The 21679-nt window shown below is 38.2% G+C and overlaps 1 protein-coding gene and 1 long non-coding RNA gene across 7 annotated transcripts in view; one reads left to right on the plus strand and one right to left on the minus strand.

The window, feature by feature from the left end:
- Positions 1–14186, plus strand: part of LOC108581344 — a 98501-nt gene extending 84315 nt beyond the window's left edge. For both annotated transcript variants that reach the window (XR_001893422.3, XR_004176707.1), the window contains exons 3-5: positions 2577–2662; positions 3323–3417; positions 13351–14186. This is a non-coding gene — a long non-coding RNA (uncharacterized LOC108581344). The remainder of the gene's footprint in view (positions 1–2576; positions 2663–3322; positions 3418–13350) is intronic.
- Positions 1–21679, minus strand: part of CCDC141 (coiled-coil domain containing 141) — a 249619-nt gene that overhangs the window by 109958 nt on the left and 117982 nt on the right. For all 5 annotated transcript variants that reach the window (XM_009182528.4, XM_009182527.4, XM_021924378.2 and 2 more), the window contains exons 7-8: positions 16416–16610; positions 2636–2808 (exon numbers count right to left, since the gene is read on the minus strand). In XM_009182528.4, coding sequence (XP_009180792.2) covers positions 2636–2808; positions 16416–16610 — 368 coding nt within the window. The remainder of the gene's footprint in view (positions 1–2635; positions 2809–16415; positions 16611–21679) is intronic.

Consider the following 21679-nt stretch of genomic DNA (forward strand, 5'->3'; position numbering starts at 1 on the left):
GCTCCTCCTGTGAAATGAAGATAGTATTGATTTATAAAATATTATAAAATCTCAAGGAAACCAAATGCTTTGGAACTACAATGTTGACAGAAACCATATTGCTAAAGATTTTCTTAAACTCACTTACCTAAGCATTAATTCAAGCTTTTTGAAATGGTACCTAATTATTTCTTCTTCTATTGAAACCAGTCTGCATCACGAAAAACAGGATTGTAGCTGTCTCTTTGAAAAATGATAATTATGTTAAAATTAAGACCAAAAAGAGCAAAAGAGGTAAAAAGAAAACTGGTATGGATAAGGAAACTAAGACTAATGTCAAGGGAGTTTAATTTCATACATGTGGAGTGTCAAAAACAATGCCATGACATTTCAACTGAACTTCTCCAATCTCAGTTTCCTGTTTATGAAATGAAGATGTCTATTTCATAGAGTTTTTTGTTTGTTTGTTTGTTTGTTTTTTGTAGTTGAATGAGACAGCACCACTCTTGGCACATAAAGAAGCAAGTAAACATATCAGCCATTACAAAATGATGGCTAAAAATAGTCAGTAAAATCTGAAACATAGAATGTATATAAAATAAACGCAGCTTTCCTCTTATATGTAAGTTTTGAAAACAAGAATTACTGATTAGAGCAAACAGGATAAAATTCAGCAGTAAAAAGTTGTGACTACTTTTCTGACTCCAGGAGTCAAGTATCAAAACTGAATCGGGAACTTCCATTTCTGGTCAAGAGGCAGGGACTGGATTTACCCTCATATCTTAACCAACTAGAAAAACAAGTACAGGAACAATGGTTTTCAGACACTGAACAATTAGTAGCACAGGGCAGTGATCAGTTGGAGAAGGAAAATACATGAGATGAGCCTTATGATTGCACTAGTTTACTGCCTGGAAGGTAATTTTTAGATCAAAGCTCAGAGAGGTGGAACCTAAGCAGAGCCCACAGTTCTTGCTGAGTTGAGAAGACAGGAATCAGGCTTTGAGTCAAGGCATCTCAAATTTGTGGGCAGGGTACCAGACAGGAAGGAGTAACCCACAAACAGAACTCCAGAGATTTGGGCAGAGGTCTTCAGCTACATGGTGATCTCCCCATGCGTGAGAGGAACCTTTCCACAGCCAGGGAACACGTCACAAGCAAAGAGTAGCCTGACCAGAGAAATAACATCTGTCCGTGCTTTGAGACCCATTTGTTAAACTGAGATTGGACCATTTTAAAATTATAACTGGAAACCTCACCGCTTAATTCAGTCATCATATGACTCAAATCAATGTCCAACATGTACCCCGAGTCTAGGCACAATAAATATCTCTTCCACCCCATAGGACGTTTTCTATATTGCTCAAGACATTTATACATTCTGGAAAAGCTGGAAAAGAGCAGAAGGAGGAGTTCCAGTATCCATATTTTGTGCCTGGATGGGAGGGAACACCTTGAAACTCCTGAAGCCTAGTGGACACCCCTATTACCTACTGCATGGCTTGGAGCTAAAGTAAAGAAACTTAGTAAAAAACACAGCTATTCATTTTTCAAAGGGGAGAATCCCTTGTCTTCATAGCCTCAACTTTTTGGCTTTTATTGGAAGACCATGGATTATTTCTAATCTTAGACGTGCATGGTCCTATAGCAAATATCACAAACGCTGGGTTAAATACCTCTGTCCAGATTCAGACTGTCTTCTGGAAAGAATGTTCCCCAAACCCAAAGTTACCAAATCAACACCTTTAAACACATCTAAAGTAGAACAGAACAAGGATTTAAACCAAAATAAAATGATTTTTATCACATTTTACCTATTTCATGGTTCTTCAAACTGAATGTCTTTGAGTTTCAAGGAGATTGCAGACATGGAAGGTGAAAAAGTGAGTTGAACCCATTTATAATATTTTTTTTTTTGTCTCTGTCAAAAATGTAAGCCCTGCTTTCATTTCTTTCTGGTCAATACGCATTCCACTATCTGCTCCGTCATTTCCTCTTTGTCTTCCAATCCCTGGTCTTTCCCATACTTTCCTACTGCATTCTCTCTCTCTTTCTCAAGGTCTTTCTCTCTATTCATACCCACTAAGCTCAACACTGATGCATTCACCAAATGTGCTCATAAAACAGGCCCACCTAGAGCACTGTTCAAAAGCATGCAGCCTGGTGCCCATGCCGTTGGATTAATAATTGTCACTGTTTACTTAGGGTTTTGCATGGTGAGCCACCAAGGTCTAACTGGAAGGAAATTCTGGTATTTTATTTTCTTCCAGTAAGAAATAAACAGGACAGGATAGACTCATGACTCATGAACCAAAGGGAGGGAGCTATTCCATAAAGATGCTAGGGTTTGAAAAGCCTTGGGAACTAAAGCTCCATTTCTTATTTTGTCCATTCTCTTTCCCCTCCTCAGAAATGAGTAAACAGAAAGCTTTAGCATATGTAAGTCTCCAGGCTTAGAATATGGCCTCACTTCTGGATGAGCAATGGCTGTGTTCAGAATAGCTGTTGATCAAACTTCAATAGATCCTTTTAAGCCACATCATAATGCAGCAAAACATCAGAACCAGAAAAAGACAATCGTGCATCTTATTTTTTAGCAGGTTGTGGAAACTGTGAAAAAGCTTGTTACACCGAGAAAGAAATCAACTTTACTCACCTGCAGGAGTCTACTTGGCTGATTAAGGTTTGTCCCTTTTGCAAAGCATCAGCTGTGCAGTCTTTAATTTTTCTGTGTAATTCCTCATGCCTCGCTGCCAAAACAGCCAGACTTAAATCCTCTGATTTAAGGAGCTTTAGGTAAGCTTCAACTCTTCCAAGTACATCAAATGCCTGCCAAAGAAAACATACTTTCATTTTCTGCTTTTCTTGTTTAAAATCTACATCAACGTGTACACGAAACACTAGCAATTAAACCAGGCCAAACAATTTATTAGTTTCATTATAACAAAAAACAACTAGCTTAATCTTGGAAGATTGTTGGAAAACAGCTGTATAGTTTTTTTAGGGTTCCATTTAGGGAAACTGATCATAGCTTAGTTCAGCATAAATAAATGTCAATATCATAAAATCACCAAAATAGTTTACATTGAGAATGTATCTATACAACACAGAGAGTTATAACTGTATAGAATTTGGAGAGTCAGTCTGGTTTATTTTGTGCATTTTATACTGTACAGAAATAACAGATGAGTTATTTAAATATATCATGCAGGTTTTAATGGCAAGAATGTTTCTCTAATATTCTTTAGAGGAAATTTCCCAGTAAATTCCACTTTGCTCTTGAAACACTGTAGGAAAATATCCAAGAACTTATGAATGTCCTTTTTTTCTCTTGCTTTTGCAGATATAAGACCTTCAGCCTACTCCATCCAATGCGTCCATCTGTCTTCAGAAGAGTTTAGAATTCTGTTCTGGTGCTGTGCAAAGAGTAAGACCAAGGTAATATTTAGCTTCTGACATGCATAAATAGGATTATGCAGAAAAAACATAGCCTTGCAAACCAAGATATTGTCTTGAGAGAAGATTTTTAAATTCCTTTATTTTCCTCCTTTATTAGCAGATCAACAACCCAGCATGCAGGATTAAGCTTATAGAATTAACATAAAGTAGAGAGGAGTTAGCCACTGGGCCATTAAGGCTTAGCTGGTATTAACATGGAGGAGTGTATGATACAAAGGCAATGAAAGAAGATCGTGGGAATATGAGGAGAAAGAGAGAAAGCAGAGTGCAGTCGTCTTTGTAGGTCTCCTGATATCTCACCTAATGTCTCTAGGAATAATTTTGACCTAGAGAACAAATGGTACATTGAAGAAAATCTGAATGGCATGGGAGGTCTTGCCACATTGCCCTTTAGCACTACTGGAAGAAGCCACCTTAGGGAATGTTCCATACCAATCTGGAAAATAGTCCTAATAGTCAGGCAGGGGCCTTGAAGTGTAGCCTCCCTGGGTTGCTGAGTTGGAAGCCAGTGAGCTTGCCAGGAGCTGACCAGTAGAGCAGGAAGACCCCACAGAAGACCCTAGGTAAGGATCCCAGACCAGAAGAAATGAGAATAGGTGGGCTCATGAGTCCAGTACTACTAAGATGTAAAGGAGACCAGGCAAGCAAGGTTGAGCTGATGCTGGGGCAACACGGGCGAAACCAACTGTAGAGGCTATGGTCATGGAGGTACACAAATGCATTCATGCCCCTGTACCTGCTGCCATCTCAGGGGGTGAGATCTAGTGGTAGAATTGGAACTGGACAAAATTTGAATTTATGAATGAAATCACTCAAACAGTGTCTTACTATTTATGCACTGATATTCTATTTTCCCACCAATGTCCTCATGTCTCCCATGCTGCAATTCTGTTTATTTAGAATGTTTAAAACAGAATCATTCTCACTTATTTAGCAGCAAAGAGGAAGTTATAACTATATTTTAATATAGTTATATTATAGTTATATAAATAAATAGTTATATAACTATATTTTAATAAGAACAGACTACGTGCTTGCTTCAATACTGTGTGTTGCACAATTCTTATTCAGTCAATGAATATTGAACGCCTGCTTAGTTCCAGACTCTCCTTAACCGTCCTAAGAGGGAGTAAGAAATTATCCCCAATATATGACTGGGAAAACGGAGTCTCAGAGAGGTTAAGCAAATTGTAGAAAGTGACACTTCTACCAAGGAGTGGATTTGGGATTTATACCCCATTTCCTGACTCTGAGACCACTGCTCTCAAACCCTGGGCTGTGGTGCCATGTGGCAAAAGATTACCTCGGAAGGCTTAAGAAGGAAGGGCTATTTCAGATAAAGTTGTAATTTTGGGTAGAAAAGGAGGGATTTTAAAACTTACTTTTTGTAAGTATGTCTCTGCTTTTCCTTCTTATAGGTTAGAAAAGATACAGAGAAAGGTTGAGAGCGTTCTCTTACACTATAGGACTGTAAAAGAGAGAACTTAATTAAAGAAACTTTGAACCTGAAGAACTCTTCTTTATCTGATTCTTTTGCTTTCCTGAGGTTGGCAATGGAGCCGAGTGCAACAAAATGTTGATGTTAGAAAAGAAGTTGATTGGCCAGGCATGGTGGCTCATGCCTGTAATCCCAGCACTTTGGGAGGCCAAGGCAGGTGGATCACTTGAGGTCAGGAGTTCAAGACCAGCCTGACCGACATGGTGAAGCCTCATCTCTGCTAAAAAAAAAAAAAAAAAAAAAAAAAAAAAAATTAGCCAGGCGTGGTGGCATATGCCTGTAATCCCAGCAACTCGGGAGGCTGAGGCAGGAGAATCATTAGAACCCGGGAGGTGGAGGTTGCAGTGAGCCGAGATCATACCACTGTACTCCAGCCTGGGCAACAAGGAAGTGAAGGAAGGAAGGAAGGAAGGAAGGAAGGAAGGAAGGAAGGAGGAAGGAAGGAAAGAAAGGAGGGAGGGAGGGAAAGAAGATGATTTAATGACTTTCTCTATACTTCCATAACCCATTGAAACATCATTTGCCAATAACCACTGTTTCTGAAAATTTTAAATACATTTTAAAATTTGTATTGCTTATTTTGAATAAAGCGGAGTTTGTTGTTAATTGAGGGTTAGGTTTTTTGTTTTGTTTTGTTTTCTGAGACAGAGTCTCGCTCTGTCACCAGGCTGGCGTGCAGTGGTACGATCTCAGCTCACTGCAACCTCTGCCTCCTGGGTTCAAGTGATTCTCCTGCCTCAGCCTCCTGAGTAGCTAGGATTATAGGCACATACCACCACACCCAGCTAATTTTTGTATTTTTAGTAGGGATAGGTTTCATCATGTTGGCCAGACTGGTCTTGAACTCCTGACCTTGTGATCTGCCTGTGTTGGCCTCCCAAAGTGCTGGGATTACAGGCGTGAGCCACCGCGCCCGGCTGAGGGTTAGTTTTAAAGTCAATGCCTGAAGCAAATATCTGGCATAGTCAAAATCATCTTGAACTCCCTTAAATCACCCTTAAAGTTTAACATATGTGAATTAGTGCATATAGTAACTCGGATTCACATTTAGAATTGAGAACCCCTGAGCTACACTAAAGGAGGAAATAAAAGGCAAGTCTGTATGTAAATGTGACAGCCTTCTCCCCTTTCTTCCCTTAAGATAATTCTCAAGTTTTCAGTGTGAATGGAGAAAGAATAGAAAATTCCGAAGTGCTTTTTCTTGCTTACACATTTAACCCCATTTTCTAATATAAAGCCACTATAACCTTAATATATGTCATGTTTGTTGTTTTGAGAATTAGGAAGAAAAATATAGAAAAGTAAGTGGGTTTCATGGCAAACATGTAGTAGGTACTTGGAAAATACTGGCTGTTATTCTAAATCTTGATTGATTGAGTCCATCTTTAAAAAGTCACTGAGAAGTGCATGGCCACCTGGTGCCTGTCATTCATCCCACACGGGCTTTTCCTCTGTGGCCCCACTGAACATCTGCCACTCTCAAATCCTCAGGCATTGGTCTCATCTTTATTGGAATTAGATGCTAAAACCACAAGGTCATTGAATGCTTGTGTGGTATCACTCCACCCCCTCCTGAACGTTACAATAAAAGTATTACTTCCTAATAAATGGGAAATAAATTGAAAGACTAAGCATTCACTAGAAGTAGGGAATGATATATCAAGGACAAAGATAGCCCATAATGAGAATCAAAATAGTCAAGTTATCTTCCAGAGCTTTTTCTCAAATGTGTAAGGAAAATATTTACTATAAATTGTTCTATGTATCACACTTAATAGAGCTACAGCAGTAGAAAGGAGGTAAGTGATTTTATTCCTTCATTGGCTCAACAAATACATATGTAGAATACCTATTGGTACGATAGGCCGGATACTAACCTCAATCCTAACCAAACCCTAATAGGAATAATCTGTAGACACAGAAATAAGAGTTAAATTTCTGGACTTTAACAGGAAGCCACTTTCAAGGAGACTATACTGTCTGTGATTGTCTGAATTATACACAAAGTTCATCTCTCTTATTCCCATGCAGAATTTGCCAGTTCCATGTGCCAGTTCCAGAAATGAGCTAAGTATCATTGCTCTCACTTAATCTACCCTCAAAATAGAACTGAGTGCTTTTCTATTTACCATATCCATAAAGAACCTGATATACTGGATCCAGCCTGGAAAGACTCCCTTTGCTGCACACACAGTACAGAACATATTATTTCTGGCATTAAGAACACTGTGACCCCCATATAAACTCCTTTGGAAGTAGTGTTTTCCCTTTAGTCTTTTTTCCTTCACATATCTCTCTTTCTTCAAACCTTATATGTGCAAGTCAAATAAAGCTACTACGACTGGATTGGGAAGAAAGGATATAGGACAAGGGTAATATTTTATCCCTCTGGTTCCTAGCTCTTCTTGACCATTTTATATGTACTATTCAGTTTTTAGGCAGATAAGAAGATGAATCAGCTCTTTTTGGCCTTGTTTTGGTAAAGACTAAGGAGTTGCTTGGTGTTTGTTCTTCACAAAACCAATAAAGACCTTTCCTTTTTCACTTGTTTAGTACAGGACCCAAGGCAGCCTGCACCAAATCAAATAGAGATAGTATCAGGACATGGCACGTTTCATTCTTTTAAAAATATCAACAAGATGAAATCAAACAAGAGCCGTGAGTCATCTAGCAGAATTCTATCATGCTGTTTCACAAAGGTGTTTAATAAGTAATGTTGTTTGCTTCTTGACTAATCAATTTGAAGAGAGTCAACATTAAACAGGAACAACAACAGAAAGAACACAGCAGAACCTAGAACATTTCCTTCCATGAGTCTAGTGGCTGGAGAGAGTTTCGTTGGAATGCTTGTAACTACCAAAACCACAAAACTCAGCTAAGTGCTGAGCTGAGTCTAATTAGTGCTTCTAATTAGAGCAACAGATTCTATTACCTGTAGAGATTCGGATTTCCCTTAGGTTCTGTTACAAAGACCAAAAGCTTCAGTTTCCTTTTCTATACATCACCTGAAGAGAAATTCTGGTGGTTCCCACTCTGGGGAACTGATTCCTATCAGGTCCTCCCCACATCTGCCCAAGCTTTCAAATGCCATGAAGGCCAGAGTATAGGGGTGGTGTGATTTTTAAGCTCCCAATATTTGCTATCCCTTGCTGCAGCTCCAGCTTATTCCTTGCCTGTCAATGGCAGTTGCTGCTGGACCCCAGGGCTCCCTCCTTGTTCCAGGGTGAATTCATGGTATTAATGAGAGGTATTAAATGCCATTAGCACCTCTGGAAGCTTTTGTCTCATAATCTGGAAAGCTGAGAAAACACTGGAATACAAGAGGTTTGGGATTGAAAGTGGCATGTATCTGAAGCATTTTATCAACAAGGAATGGAGGAAGTTTATGCATTGACCATCTCTGTTCTGAGGAATACAACTAGACCCATTCAATAGCACTTTAGGCAGCTAGTCACCATTTATAATTTCTGGTTTCTTTTCTCTAAGTTGACCTAAATGACTTTAAGATGATCTTGGAAATATTAATATAGAAAATGTCCATTTATAATGTGTTAAGCATTTATTTTTTCACTTAATCAAAAAACATTGAAATCTATGAACTATGTACTCAGCTATGTGCTGGGAATGTGAAAATGAACAAAAGCATTACATCACATTAGAGATATAAAGACAAAATAATGGCTGGCACTTAATGAGTGCTTAGCAGTCCTGTGCTGCAGCCACGTATTAACTTACTTAGCACAATGTCCTTGTGAGGTACCAATAGTACTTCTATTTTACAGGTTAAAAAAGCCAGATGCACAGGGAGGTTAAGCGACTGCCCAAGGTCATACAGCTAATAAATGTCCAAGATCAGATTCATACATAGGCATCCGGGCTCCAAAATCTACTGTTATTTTGGCAAAGTGTCATGCTAGCAAACATTTCCAATTTTCACTTAATACCCTACAATTCCATTTATTTTACACTCCAACTCTATCCAAAAAAGATTGTATACTATTTATCACCAATTATAAGAACTTTTATTATTGAATGAGACTCTCTGAAGTAGATAAGGATTATTAGACTGATTTTAGAAAAGAGAAAACTCAAGCTCAAAATGTAAATTGATTTGTCACATGGCCAGTCATTTATTCATTCATCCGACAAAAGTTTTTTGAACATATGTGACACACAAAGATTAGGACATAATCTCTCTCTAAGGCGTACAGAGAAATATTATGGAAATGATACAAAATGAGCAATTAGTGCTGCCTGGAGATGTCTCAGAGGAGGCACTGTGTGTAGATGACAAGCCCTTTACACAGCACGACCTGCCTTCTCAGATACGATGCAGAGATGAAGCTTAAAATTTGTGTTCCTTGTATATTAAAGTAATTAAGTTATCTTCTTTCAAAATGGTCAAGTCCCAAGTACCTTGGATCAATATAATCTCCAGTGAACAATTTCATGTAGTTGGCCTTGAAACTCTAGAGTTTATAATATTTCACTGCTCTTAGTCTGCTCTAGTTAGTACGAGAATTAGGAAGAAAAATATAGAACTAACCCCACTAACTAGAAGTCAGTGTTCTAGGTGTTCTGGTGAACACAAAGTGAAAAGAACATGTTTCTTACCCTCAAGAAATTTTAATTTAGCCAAAGAAATCTACCCAGAAATAACTGTGATACTAAGCAGAATGTGTTTACTGCCAACAGAGAGATGCAACAATCTGATATTGCACATAGAAGAGAAACCGATTAATACACTCTTAACTTAGAAATTCATTGACAGCTTAGATGTGAAAGGTATTCATGAGTGAGGACAATATAATTGAACAGCTTGATTATCAGACTATGAGATATGAACTGAGTTGTGAGCCCTCATAAGACACTTAAGATGTTAAAGGTGTTTCTTTTTCTATAATTTTTCTATGATATATCTATTTTCATAATTGTATGCTAATAACAGCCATACTTATCAAATGCTTGCTGTGGTTTAACTAGCCTGACCTCTGAGCTCTAAAATCAAAGGTTTCTAAACCCAACAGTCATCATTCTCCCAGAGAGAGTACAGGAAGAAGGTAAATTAAGACATCATCTGCTTCTTGTGGTGAGGTTTGCATCATCATGGCTTTTTCAATTCTTAAATATCTCTGCATATTTAAAGACACGTTCAGCATAAAATAGAAACTCCTTTGCATGCTATTCAAAACCCTTCCTGCTTCTACCACCTTCGTCTCTCATCACTTTAGGTTTACATACTATACTCCTGGCAAATTGAATTATCTTAGGTTCCCCAAACATGGCATGACTTTGTACCATCCAGCCCTTCCTTGACCCTTCTTGCCCCATCCTTTAAAACTTATTTCAGGCCGGGCACAGTGGCTCACGGCTGTAATCCCAACACTTTGAGGCAGGTGGATCACGAGGTCAGGAGATCGAAACCATCCTGGCTACCACGGTGAAACCCCATCTCTACTAAAAATACCAAAAATTAGCCGGGCATGGGGGTGGGTGCCTGTAGTCCCAGCTACTCGGAGGCTGAGGCAGGAGAATGGCGTGAACCGGAGAGGCAGAGGTTACGAGCCGAGATTGCGCCACTGCACTCCAGCCTGGGCGACAGAGCAAGACTCCGTCTCCAAAAAAAAAAAAAAAAAAAAGAAAGAAAGAAAGAAAGAAAGAAGGAAGGAAAGAAAGAAAAAGAAGAAGAAGAAAAACTTAGTTCAGTGGTGGTCACCTCCTCTGGGGAGCCTTCCTTGACTCTTTTTCCCTGGGCCAGGTTAAGGGTCTCCACTCTGTGTGCCCTAATGCTTTGGGCTTACTCCATCATAGCTTTCCCACAACCCAGCACACTTCTGTTCCCTTGCGTCTTGTCTAAACTTGACTGAGAATGTCTGGAAAGCAGGGATTATATCTTTCATTGCTTTTGCTCAAGTACCCATCTGATGCATGGCAAGAATAGGAACACAACATATTAGCTGAATGCAAATATGGAAGAAGAGAGGGAGGGAATATAAGAGGCTTTAGTTATTTCTAAGAGAAAGGAGAGTTGTTCTGAAAAAGAGGAATTTAAGACAGGCTGCTGAGGAATTATAAAACTGAAAGTAATTACATTTTCCTTCATACCTAATAACATTTAGCCTATTTCTTGAATTTGTTTATATCACCTCAATAAATTCCTTCTGGATAATATTTTTAGGTACTCTACTTGGGCAGATTTTTAAAAATTTCAATCTATACAACAACTGGACCATTTTGATTAATTGTTTTCGTCAGCTGGGCCTAAAATGTGTTTATTTTGAAAACGGTAAGATCACATATAACTCACATATATATATAAATGGAAAAAAGTGTACCAAATTCCATGCTTAATTATTCTGTTTGCATCTGAAACAGTGATGTTGCTATAAGCATTACTGTGCATCACTGTAAATATCTTGAAAAAGCAGTATCATCTTCTTAAAGGACATTAATGTTTCAATACCTATGGCAGAAACAAAGGAAGCTATGACAATTGTTATATTTCAAACTACTTTTTGTGTGTTTCTTTGGCCACCCCAACTTTTGCTTCATCTTTGCTTTCAGACTGACCACCCAAAAATCAGACCATGTTCATAAACTGGATTTGTCCTCAGTTTCCTCTGCTTGCTTTCTTCAATGAAATCACATACCTGGGAATGGAAGGCATAGGACATGATACATTATGACCAGTCAGTCATGTTTTACAGTTTTGGGTTCAATTGCAGCAGTCCTGTAAAAACAGGCTCACCCCATTCTGTTTTTGAAACATATGATATATTTATCTCGGATTCAAACTACATTCCCTTAACAATGACAAATACATTTGGGGTGATCAATAAATATCAACCATAGCTTGTTTTCTGTGAACACACTGGAAGTATAATAAATAAGATAATCTATAATCCCGAAGGATGAATAATTTGGAGGATCGAGATGAGTTATTCTAATAGGTGCTAAATTCATATGTCGTGCCATGTTCTCATAAGTCTTAGCAACATCTGATAATTAGAGGAACTCTTCTCCAATCAGCTATTAGTCAATGTCGACAACTGACACTTACTTGTATATTCTGCTAAGTGACTTAACAAATAGGTTCATTCACCAAACACATTAGGAAACTCTAAAAAGAATAGGAAGTATTCAGATTCTTGAGTTACACGGCTCACACCACTTGAATCCAGTGGTTGGTTTACAGCAAGCCGCAGGTAGTGATGTTCCTAATGCCGTCTCAACATCGCCACCTGCTGCTCATTCCAGGTCCAAACATTCGTATCTCCAGTCACAGGCTGCCAGACACTTCCTCTGGGTGAGAAACATTCCTGAACCTTGGGTACTCATCAAACCCTAGTAGAACTAAAGGTAATCAGTTGCACTCCTGGAGCCACTGGACAAAGGCAGTGGGGGAACTGTTGGTAATGTGGGCAATTAAGTGTTAATTATATTTTACTGAATTTCACAAATTTTGTAAGTTTTGTTCTCTGCTATTTATTTTCCAGCATTTAGAACAATGCCTGACACATAGCAGTGACTCAATAAATATATACTAAATAAGTGAATATCTAAGGAGAAGGGTAATTATTCTCATGAATTCACCTTTAAATAATAAAATAAATTATTGTGAAATATTTCTAGTAAATAATAATATCCCTATCCAGAATTGTTAGAGAGGGGAATGAATGAAAATGAAAAGAGGTGGGGCATGGTAGCTCACACCTATAATCCCAGCACTTTGGGAGGCCAAGGAGGGTGGATCCCTTGAGCCCAGGAGCTCAAGACAAGCCTGGGCAACATGGCAAAATATACAAAAGATACAAAAAATTAGGCTGGTGTGGTGGCAACCCAGTTGCCTGGGAGGCTGAGGTGGGAAGATTACCTGAGCCCCGGAGGTCAAGGCTACAGTGAGCTGTGATCATGCCACTGCACTTCAGCCTTGGTGACAGTGAGATCCTGTCCCCACCCCCTGAAAAAAATAGAAAGAAAATGAAAGGAAAAGGGGGAAGAGGGACTCCTCAATGATTTTAACCAGAAATATGATAAAAATCTGGATGAAAAAATATATATGATAGGAGAAAATTACTAACAGTCTATTCTGTAGATAAAATTGGATATTTATTCTTTTTATTTTAACAAAATTCAAAAAAGTAAAAAGTATATTTAAAAAATCATATATTTCACTTTTTACCAAGCAGATATTCAAGTTATCCCACTCACTCATTTATATATTGCATGTGATACTAACAAATTTGATAGACTAGTATTTGACATAGAAATTGAAAAAGTATATTGACCTAGCTTCAACGAATTTGGAACAAGAAATTGTTTGCTGAAAAATAATTCCACTTTTCAAGAATGAAATTGATTTTCAAGGAAAGTATCTTTTTGTAAAGTGCTGACTTCATCTTCTATCTCTGCAGTGCTAACATCCAGATTTGCATGTGCTGGGAGAGAAAGTTCTTCATGGATCTCTTGTGCTTCTACACATCTCACAGGTAGGTCGAGAATACAAGACTCTGACCCCTTTATATCTGGGCCATTTATCAGTGTTGGGTCTGCAACTAGCAACCTTCAGGATTGAGGTGATGTTGCCCTCCAAGACAAAGAGCAGACTTGCTTCCTATTTGCTGTAAAACTACAGATTCTCCAAGCTTAGGGTTCCTCTCCTGGACCCTACCTGCTGCAGGTGCATACATCCATCAGGGCCCATCTGCATCACTCAGGGGGAACTGGAGCTGGGAGAATTGATGTGGTATGCTGACACTCTAGCTGCTGCTTTGCTATAATCAATCACCTCTGACCCAGAGGTCAGGTGTCTTCTGTAGTCATCCATGAAACTGTGATAAGTTAACATGTTAGCTGGAACGGAGGGTAAAATCTCAAACCCCTCACAGTTCTTGAGAGCATGACTTCATCTAAGAACAGGAATGTTCACAATGAGGAAACCCCAGTGCACTCAAGGCACAACAAAGTGAATTTTCAAGAGGAAAATTCAGTGTTTCGGAGATAATTGATTATATAAACTGAACATACCTTTTCACTAGTGTCAACAGAATTTTATTCTAGAAAAAAAATTTTAAGGGATTTTGAAATTATATTAATTTTAAAACTTCAGTTCTTTATTTAAACTAGGGCTATAAGTATCATGCTAAGAATTGGGTAAAGTGGTCAAATTTTTGTAAAATTTGGAGGTTTTGCAATATAAATTTTAAAAAATACCATTTATAAGCCAGGAGAAGAGTTTTCTTCTTTAAGTAGATTTACACTACATAATTTCATCGTTTATTTTATTTAATTATATAGTATAAATAATGTAGTTATTTTACTTAATAACACAGTAAAAAATTCATTCAACAGTCATGATTAAACATCTACATTCCAAACTCCAGCTTCTATTTTTGCTGAGGTAGAAATATCCATTATCTTTCACATTGAGTTCTTAGATTTGGAGTCAGAAATTATTTCCTTGATTCTTTGAAAAGGGAGAAAGGATTCTAACACTATTCTGAGTGCCACTTGGCTATAGAACCTGCTATAGTATGGATAAATCCCAGTGGAGCTTATTATAATTTGTATAGTTAGCATGCCATGGCTTTCAAATGATAAAATGGGGAATCTAGAAATCAAAAGTCTTTGTGATTAAGAAACACACATTCTCTTCTCCAGTCTGACCTGAATTACTGTATGAGTCTGAGAAAGTAACCACTCTCTTCTTCTTCTTCTTCTTTTTTTTTTTTTTTTTTTTAAAAAAAAGACTTTTGGAGGGGATATTCCTTCTCTGTTAAAACCCAGAAAGATATAACAGCAAGGTACAAAATAATGAGAGCAGAGAAAACCAGAGGAAGAGAATGGGAATGAAAGAGAGAAACTACATTTTACAAGGCTGTAAACTACAGGGTTTGAACTGGAAGCATTGTTTTATAGCAATATGTTTGATAACTGTTTTCCTTAGAAACAATATTAACTGACTTATAGATGACCCACTCATTTTGAAAAATGAACCTGCAGTTTAAATTTAAAAGTCTCTTATTCAAAAACAGAATTACTGAGGAGAAACTTAATTAGCACTTAACATTGAATTAGTTCAATAGCTCCAGTAATATGGTATGTCTGTTTCCTCTCTTAAAACAAAGAAATCCCAAATGACAAATAATCTGACAATAAATCTTTCTTTAACATTTTACCACAATTTAGCTCTTCTGTTTTGAAATTTTACTATTTATTTTTTTCAGGAAGTTTTTATTAGTAAAGAAGTTCAAAATTAAGTCACTATTTTGATATGCAACAGGACATTGTATTCAGGGTGTTGACGATACGATTTTCGATCACAACGTACCTAGCTTCTAGGGTTTCCTCTTTCATTTCCTGCCACATTGTCTGTTTTGAAAACATCAGTGAAATTTAAGGTATGAAAGAATTCCAAAAACACCATTTGAAGGTGTATATTACATTGGAAAAGGTAGAAAAAAATTTCAAATAAGATCCCCAGTCTCATATACTGAGCCATACTCAAGTGATATGAACAGGTGAACACTGCCACTTAGCAGGAACCAGCTGCTGCAATGAACGTCCAATGAATCCCAGAGGAGAAGCAGAGCACTTCTCCAACTCAAGAAGACCTGGAGATGGTCCACAGCCAGATTTCACTCTGGCTGACTTAAAATGGCAAGATCAAGGTGGAACAATCAGGCTGAGGCACTGTTTCTAGCCTTATGGCTTGTGTGCAAAAAGACTTGCAATATTCATATATTTTTTACTTGGTAAATAAAAGAGGATGAAAAAAAGGAGGGCCTTCGGTAAAAATTTTAAGGTATTTTTAAACCTTGATATATTTATGATAATTCTCTTCCTCCATGGAAACACAATAATGTGGGCACAAGTGTCCCCCCCAAACAGACCAGTGGCAGCTGGAAGATAAAACCCTCATGAGGCTAGGCATGGTGGCTCACGCTTATAATTTCAGCACTTTAGGAGGATCACTTGAGCCCAGGAGTTTGAGGACTGCCTGCACAACATAGTGAGACCCTGTCTCTACAAAATAAAAGTCAGGCATGGTGGCATGTGCCTGTGATTCCAGCTATGTGGGAGGCTGAGATGGGAGAATCACTGGAGTCTGGGAGGTCGAGGCTGCAGTAAGCTATGATCACGCCACTACACTCCAGCCAGGGTGACAGAGCCGGGCCCTTTCTCAAAACAACAACAAACACCATCCAACAACCAAACCAAACAAAAAAACAAAAAACCCTCATGAGGTGTGTTTGCTGTTTTTAAAGTCACCTTTTACATGGGAAAACAGTCTTCCAGTTTTGAGAACCAAATAATGGCCATAATAGGAATATATGTTAAAAACTCTTCTTTGCTGCCATCAGTTTTGAAATTTTACAGGGAGTTTTGACTTCTGTGATGTGCTCCAGCTGGTTGAAGTCATGGGTCTTTTACTGGTCTCCCTGATTACCGAAAATTATCAACTTGATCTCACACTGACCTTGTTAGCACTGTTAAAAAATTCATTTGCCTTCTTTAACCAGGTATTCCTTTCCACCATGAGTTGACCAAATTCTTCTTGAAGCTGACTCAGTTTCTGGTGAGAGAGCTGGAGGTGTTCTTTCTCCGCGTAGTCCTTCGACAGCAGAATTCTCAGTGCCCCGCTCTTCAGCTTCTCAACAGCAGAATTCCATTCCTGCAACAGATCATTCTTACTAAGTTTATTTGACACATCTCCCCGGTTATGGACTGAATGCTTGTGTCCCCCGCAAATTCCTCTGCTGAAATCTAATCCCCAAGGTGACGATATTAGGAAGTAGGGCTCTGGGAGATTAGTGACCTCATGAAAGAGGCCCGAGAGGGCTACCTTGCCCCTTCCACCATGTGAGGATACGGTAAGTTGGCAGCCTGCAACCCAGAAGAGGGTTTTCACCACAACTCTACCGTGCTGGTACCCTGATCCGGAACTTCCCACACCCAGGACAATGAGACAAAAATATCTATTGTAGACCAGTCATTCAGTCTATGTTACTTTGTTATAGAAACTCAAACTGACAGAGACACCCCTTTTTATAATTTCTGATAAGATTCAGAGAATATTTAGATATGTTGAGTATATCAGAAATCTGCCATTCGATTTTCAAATCATGAAAGTGCAGTAAATACTGTAGTGGTAAATGCTTCGCTACAGGTTTGAGTGTCATGTAGATGTAGTGGGGAAAAGACACAGAAAGAGGCTAAAACGGGAGAGTAGAAAGAGGTAGGAAGTTGGGATGAGTGACTGGCAGAGCTCCCAGCTGACCTGAATACAGGTCACTTCCATTTCTATGAACTCCACCTAAAAATATACCCCCTATACAATGAACAACAGTTTTAAATCTTGAACTCGTTTTGTCCAATGTTTATTCATTTAAGTATAAAAACACATCTTTCCCACAATTCAGTCTCACTGTCAATGTGGGTAAATGTGTACAAGAAATGAAGAGAAATCACATGTCTTATGACTGTTGTTTTTGTGTCTGCCTACACGTAGAGCTATTAGGTTCGTACAAAGGTAATTGCAGTTTTTGCCACTAAAAGTAATTACCTTTGCACCAACCTAATAAAATGAAGTTCTGTTACCCTTCATAAAATGAATAGCTGTTATTGTTCTGTATTTCCTCCTTCGTGATATCAGTTTCACCTCTCAAGGCTTCACTCTTAATGGTATATAGACCTTTCAGAAAATGAAAAGAGGTAGCTTTTTTACTTTTTGTTGCATGAGGGTGGAAAAACATTAAACAGAATTAAAATATGAGTCGGAGTAAACCAAGCATATTTACATTCAATTTATTTGAAGGGAAATTCAAGTTTCTTGCAAAAGTCCTGAAGTCAGACCCACTGTCATAAAAGAATGATTATCTCTAACATGGCTGTCTTGTTAGTGAATCTTCTGGTATTCACATAAGCTGAGGTTGAGTGACAGGCATAGGCTACTTGTTAAGCATGGAAAATTTAGCACAAGATTTCAGAAGTCTCAGTCTGACTCCATCCTGCCTTGTTCTACCAGTACAAAGTATCCTATTATTAAGTTACATTTGTTATATTACGCTGTGTAAAATAAGTACAATTTTAGTGCAATTTGCCATTAATTTTTCCATTCATTCATTTCACAAAGTAACTACTATGGTATTACTATGTACCCAGCACTATGCTAAGACAGATGCCTTGGGGAATATAAAGAAAGAATAAAATGGTTTGTGCGGTCGCCTGTAATCCCAGCACTTTGGGAGGCCAAGGCAAGCAGATCACTTGAGCCCAGGAATTTGAGACCAGCCTGGGCAATATGGCAAAATTCTGTCTCTACAAAAAATACAAATAGTGGACATATGGGCATAGTGGCGCATGCTTGTAGTTTCAGCTACTTGGTGGGGCTGAGGTGGGAGGATCGCTTGAGACCAGGAAGTCGAGGCTGCAGTGAACTGTGATCATGTCACTGAACTCCAGACACACACACACACACACACACACACTCAATACAGTAGTATTTTAAATAACAATTAGCAGGTGTTAAGATACAAATTGTACACATATTTTGTGTCCATGGGAACTGTTACAGTTTTAGGTGCAAGAGAAAAACATTTTGATCAATGAATACAGGAATATAAAACGTAGAGTAAGAAATTTGAATTATTTGAAGTATCAGCTATGTAAAATTGTGGCTTATGACTATAATCCTCAAAAACCCTTAAATTAGATATTATTTTTTCTAGTATTGACATAGGTTCAGAAGAGTATGCTACTCAAGGTTACATATCCAGTAAGTGGCAGTACCAGGACTAGTTCACAGGTCTTTGTCTCATGCTACCTTCCAGGGAACTGAGGATAGACTCCAAAATCTGCAATTTCTCAGTGCATGCAAAAGCAACACTCTTAAGCATAGATACGGGCTACATGAGTTCTCAAGATCTTTCCATTTTTAAAGAGCTATTGTGTCCCCACGTAAGGAAAACTAATATGTGCCAAGATGTTCTTTCATAAAGCACTTTTATCAACCCTACCACTTAAAAACCATTACTTTAACCTACTGGGAATGAGTAAATATTTTTAAAACAGTACAATTTCTGGCACACATAATAGGCACTCACTAAATGTTAGTCCCACTTTTCTGCCCATCAGTTTTGGTTCATTAATTCTCCAAAATTTGTTCTTTATTTACGGGTATTCCTGCAACCCAGTTGTAAAATAATGGTAGTCAAATGTTTCCCAAAATGTTATTGATTAGTGTTAAGTATTGATCAGTCTTATGAGATGAAACAAAGTAAAATGGCTTGTGTGTGTGTGTGTGTGTGTGTGTGTGTGTGTGGTTTTTGTTTCTGTTTTTGTTTTTTTACTGCAGTACTTCTTGGCATCTTTATTGTACTAACACGCATTGAGACTCTCCTAGAGGAAAGTGTGGTGTGGAATATTTTGGACAAACTCTCTTTGATTAATAAACTGTTTGCTAGTCATCTCAGGGGACCAATGCTCCAGTTGGAACAACGTTGGGGGAAAACGTTCTGTAGCTAAGACCAGCTGAATCACCAACTGAGTTCACCAGCTCTCACAAGTCTTTCTGTTTCTTTCTTTGCTTTGTCTCTGTTCTCCAGTTCCTCTGTTAGTTCATTTCCTCTCTTTGTACCATTCTTTCTTCTTCTGTCTATTAAGATCTGTGGGGCATTAATACTCAAACTCAGGTGGAGAAATACTTAATGTGTAAAGATGCAGAATAAAGCAGGTAATTCTTTAAAAAGATTTGGCATTGATCAGAATCTTCTGTGCTGATTAGGGGGAGACTACTTAACAAATATGGAGAAACTGGGGAGGGCCTAGAAAAATAGGGGCAAGGAAAATGCAGAAGTTAGGATATGAAGAAATGAAATATAGCCATTGCGTGCTCAGTCTAACAACACTAAGCTCTAGGATGTTGTCTTAACTGTCTGCAAGATGGTAAGGGTTGATTTTTCTTCCTGTATGTTAGTGGTGTGCTAAACACTTTACATGCATTATCTCATTTAATTTTTATCATATCCCTATGAAGTAGGAACTGTTATTATCTTCATTTTACAGATGGAGTATCTGGGGCTCAGGGAGATGACCAACTTGCCCAAGGTGTCAACACTAGTAAGTGAAAAAGCCAAATTTGAAACTCAGGTAGTTTGACTCTTCTCAGTCTTGATACATTGTTTTTCTCATCAAATAATGATTAGCCGTATTATTTTGGAATTGCCTAGGTAAAACTTCCATATGGCCTGGACGAGACCTCGGAGGTGATAAAAATCTTATATGACCCTGGCATTCTCAGATTTGAAATCAGAAGGCTCGCCATTTCAGAATAAACATAAAGCTAATATAGATACAGTTGAAAATTTACAGCCCAAACTCAGACTTAGTTTTGCTTAGCAACTGGACCAAAATAATAAACCTCTTCTCTATGAACAAGAGGAGGAATACCTGTTCTCCAACAATGTTCATAAATCTGCCTTCAGTATAAATTTTGCAAGCAACATTAAAGAGAGACCTTTGGAGTAGAGCCAAGTCTTTGAAAACCCACTTTCACCTTGTGCTTGACATCATGCTATAAAAAGTGGACTGTGACCTTCCAAAGAAGCTGTAAAGGTCCATTTTGTGTCTCTTATCTTTTTTTGTTCTCCATCCCCAGTCTTCTTAATTACATTTCACATGAACTCTGTGGGTATTAAATGAAGCTGGGTCCATTCAATATTTCTATTCAATCTTCTCGGAAAATTGGTTCTGTTTTCTTTGGGCAATCTATAGGCAGTTTCTGATGCATTTCTATACCATTCTGGTAATGTATTTATTTCCCCAGCCATTTTTCACAGGGGACAGTTCCACCATTTTATTTTTAAGATAAAACTTTCCAGAGCCATTTGAATCCATCACACTATTTAAAAAATATAGTTGTCACCCTTGTCAAGGCTGGAGGAGCCCAATGGAGAAAATCTCGTTCTGTTTTCTCTAAGCGGTTGCTGCCTGCCTGCTAAGTGTTAAACTTCTAACAGGATCTCAGTCACTTTGCAATAAAATATTTCCAGTTCTTGTCCCCACCAGCAGGAAGCCAAAGCCGTCCACTTCCTTGGCTTTTTAATTTGACAGAGATGCCTGCATATCTCGGACCTGATACAGACAAGAGGCCCTGTGTGTTCCCAGGTTTGCAGTGTCTCCATAGGTCACACCATTATTTTCATTTTTCACTCACAGTAGGAACCTTTTTAACTGTACCTTTCAGTATTCCATTTGCTGAGGCAATTGAGCTTCTCTTGGATCCCTTGATTGAAAGGGTACTTTTCAGAGGATTAGTGCTGATAGACAAGAAGGCAAAAAAGATTTCTTCTTTCCTTCCCCCCACTGCTAGTTCTAGCTTAGCTCTTTAAATGAAGTTATGACTTGGCATAACAATTATCCAGCAAGCAGATCCAAAAAGTAAGAATGTTAGGGGCTCCAACTGAAATGAAAAAATAATGATAACCACAGTATGTTTAGTAAGCTTTCGTTCACACAAAAACTTCCCTGTGTATGAGGGGATTTTAACCATTCAACATCAAGTGGTAAGTTTTCATTATAAGTTTGACTTCAGAATTTAAGTTTTAAGTGGGGGAAAGGTGGACCAAAAAACAATAGGGAATATATTTGAAAAGTACTAAAAAATATTAACTGTGGAGATTACTGGCCAAAATCAAATCTGGCAGAAGCATGTGTTGAGTTCATGCATAGTTCCCAAAGCAT

This window comes from Papio anubis, chromosome 10 (genome assembly GCF_008728515.1).
Source record: "Papio anubis isolate 15944 chromosome 10, Panubis1.0, whole genome shotgun sequence".
Lineage (NCBI taxonomy): Eukaryota > Metazoa > Chordata > Mammalia > Primates > Cercopithecidae > Papio > Papio anubis.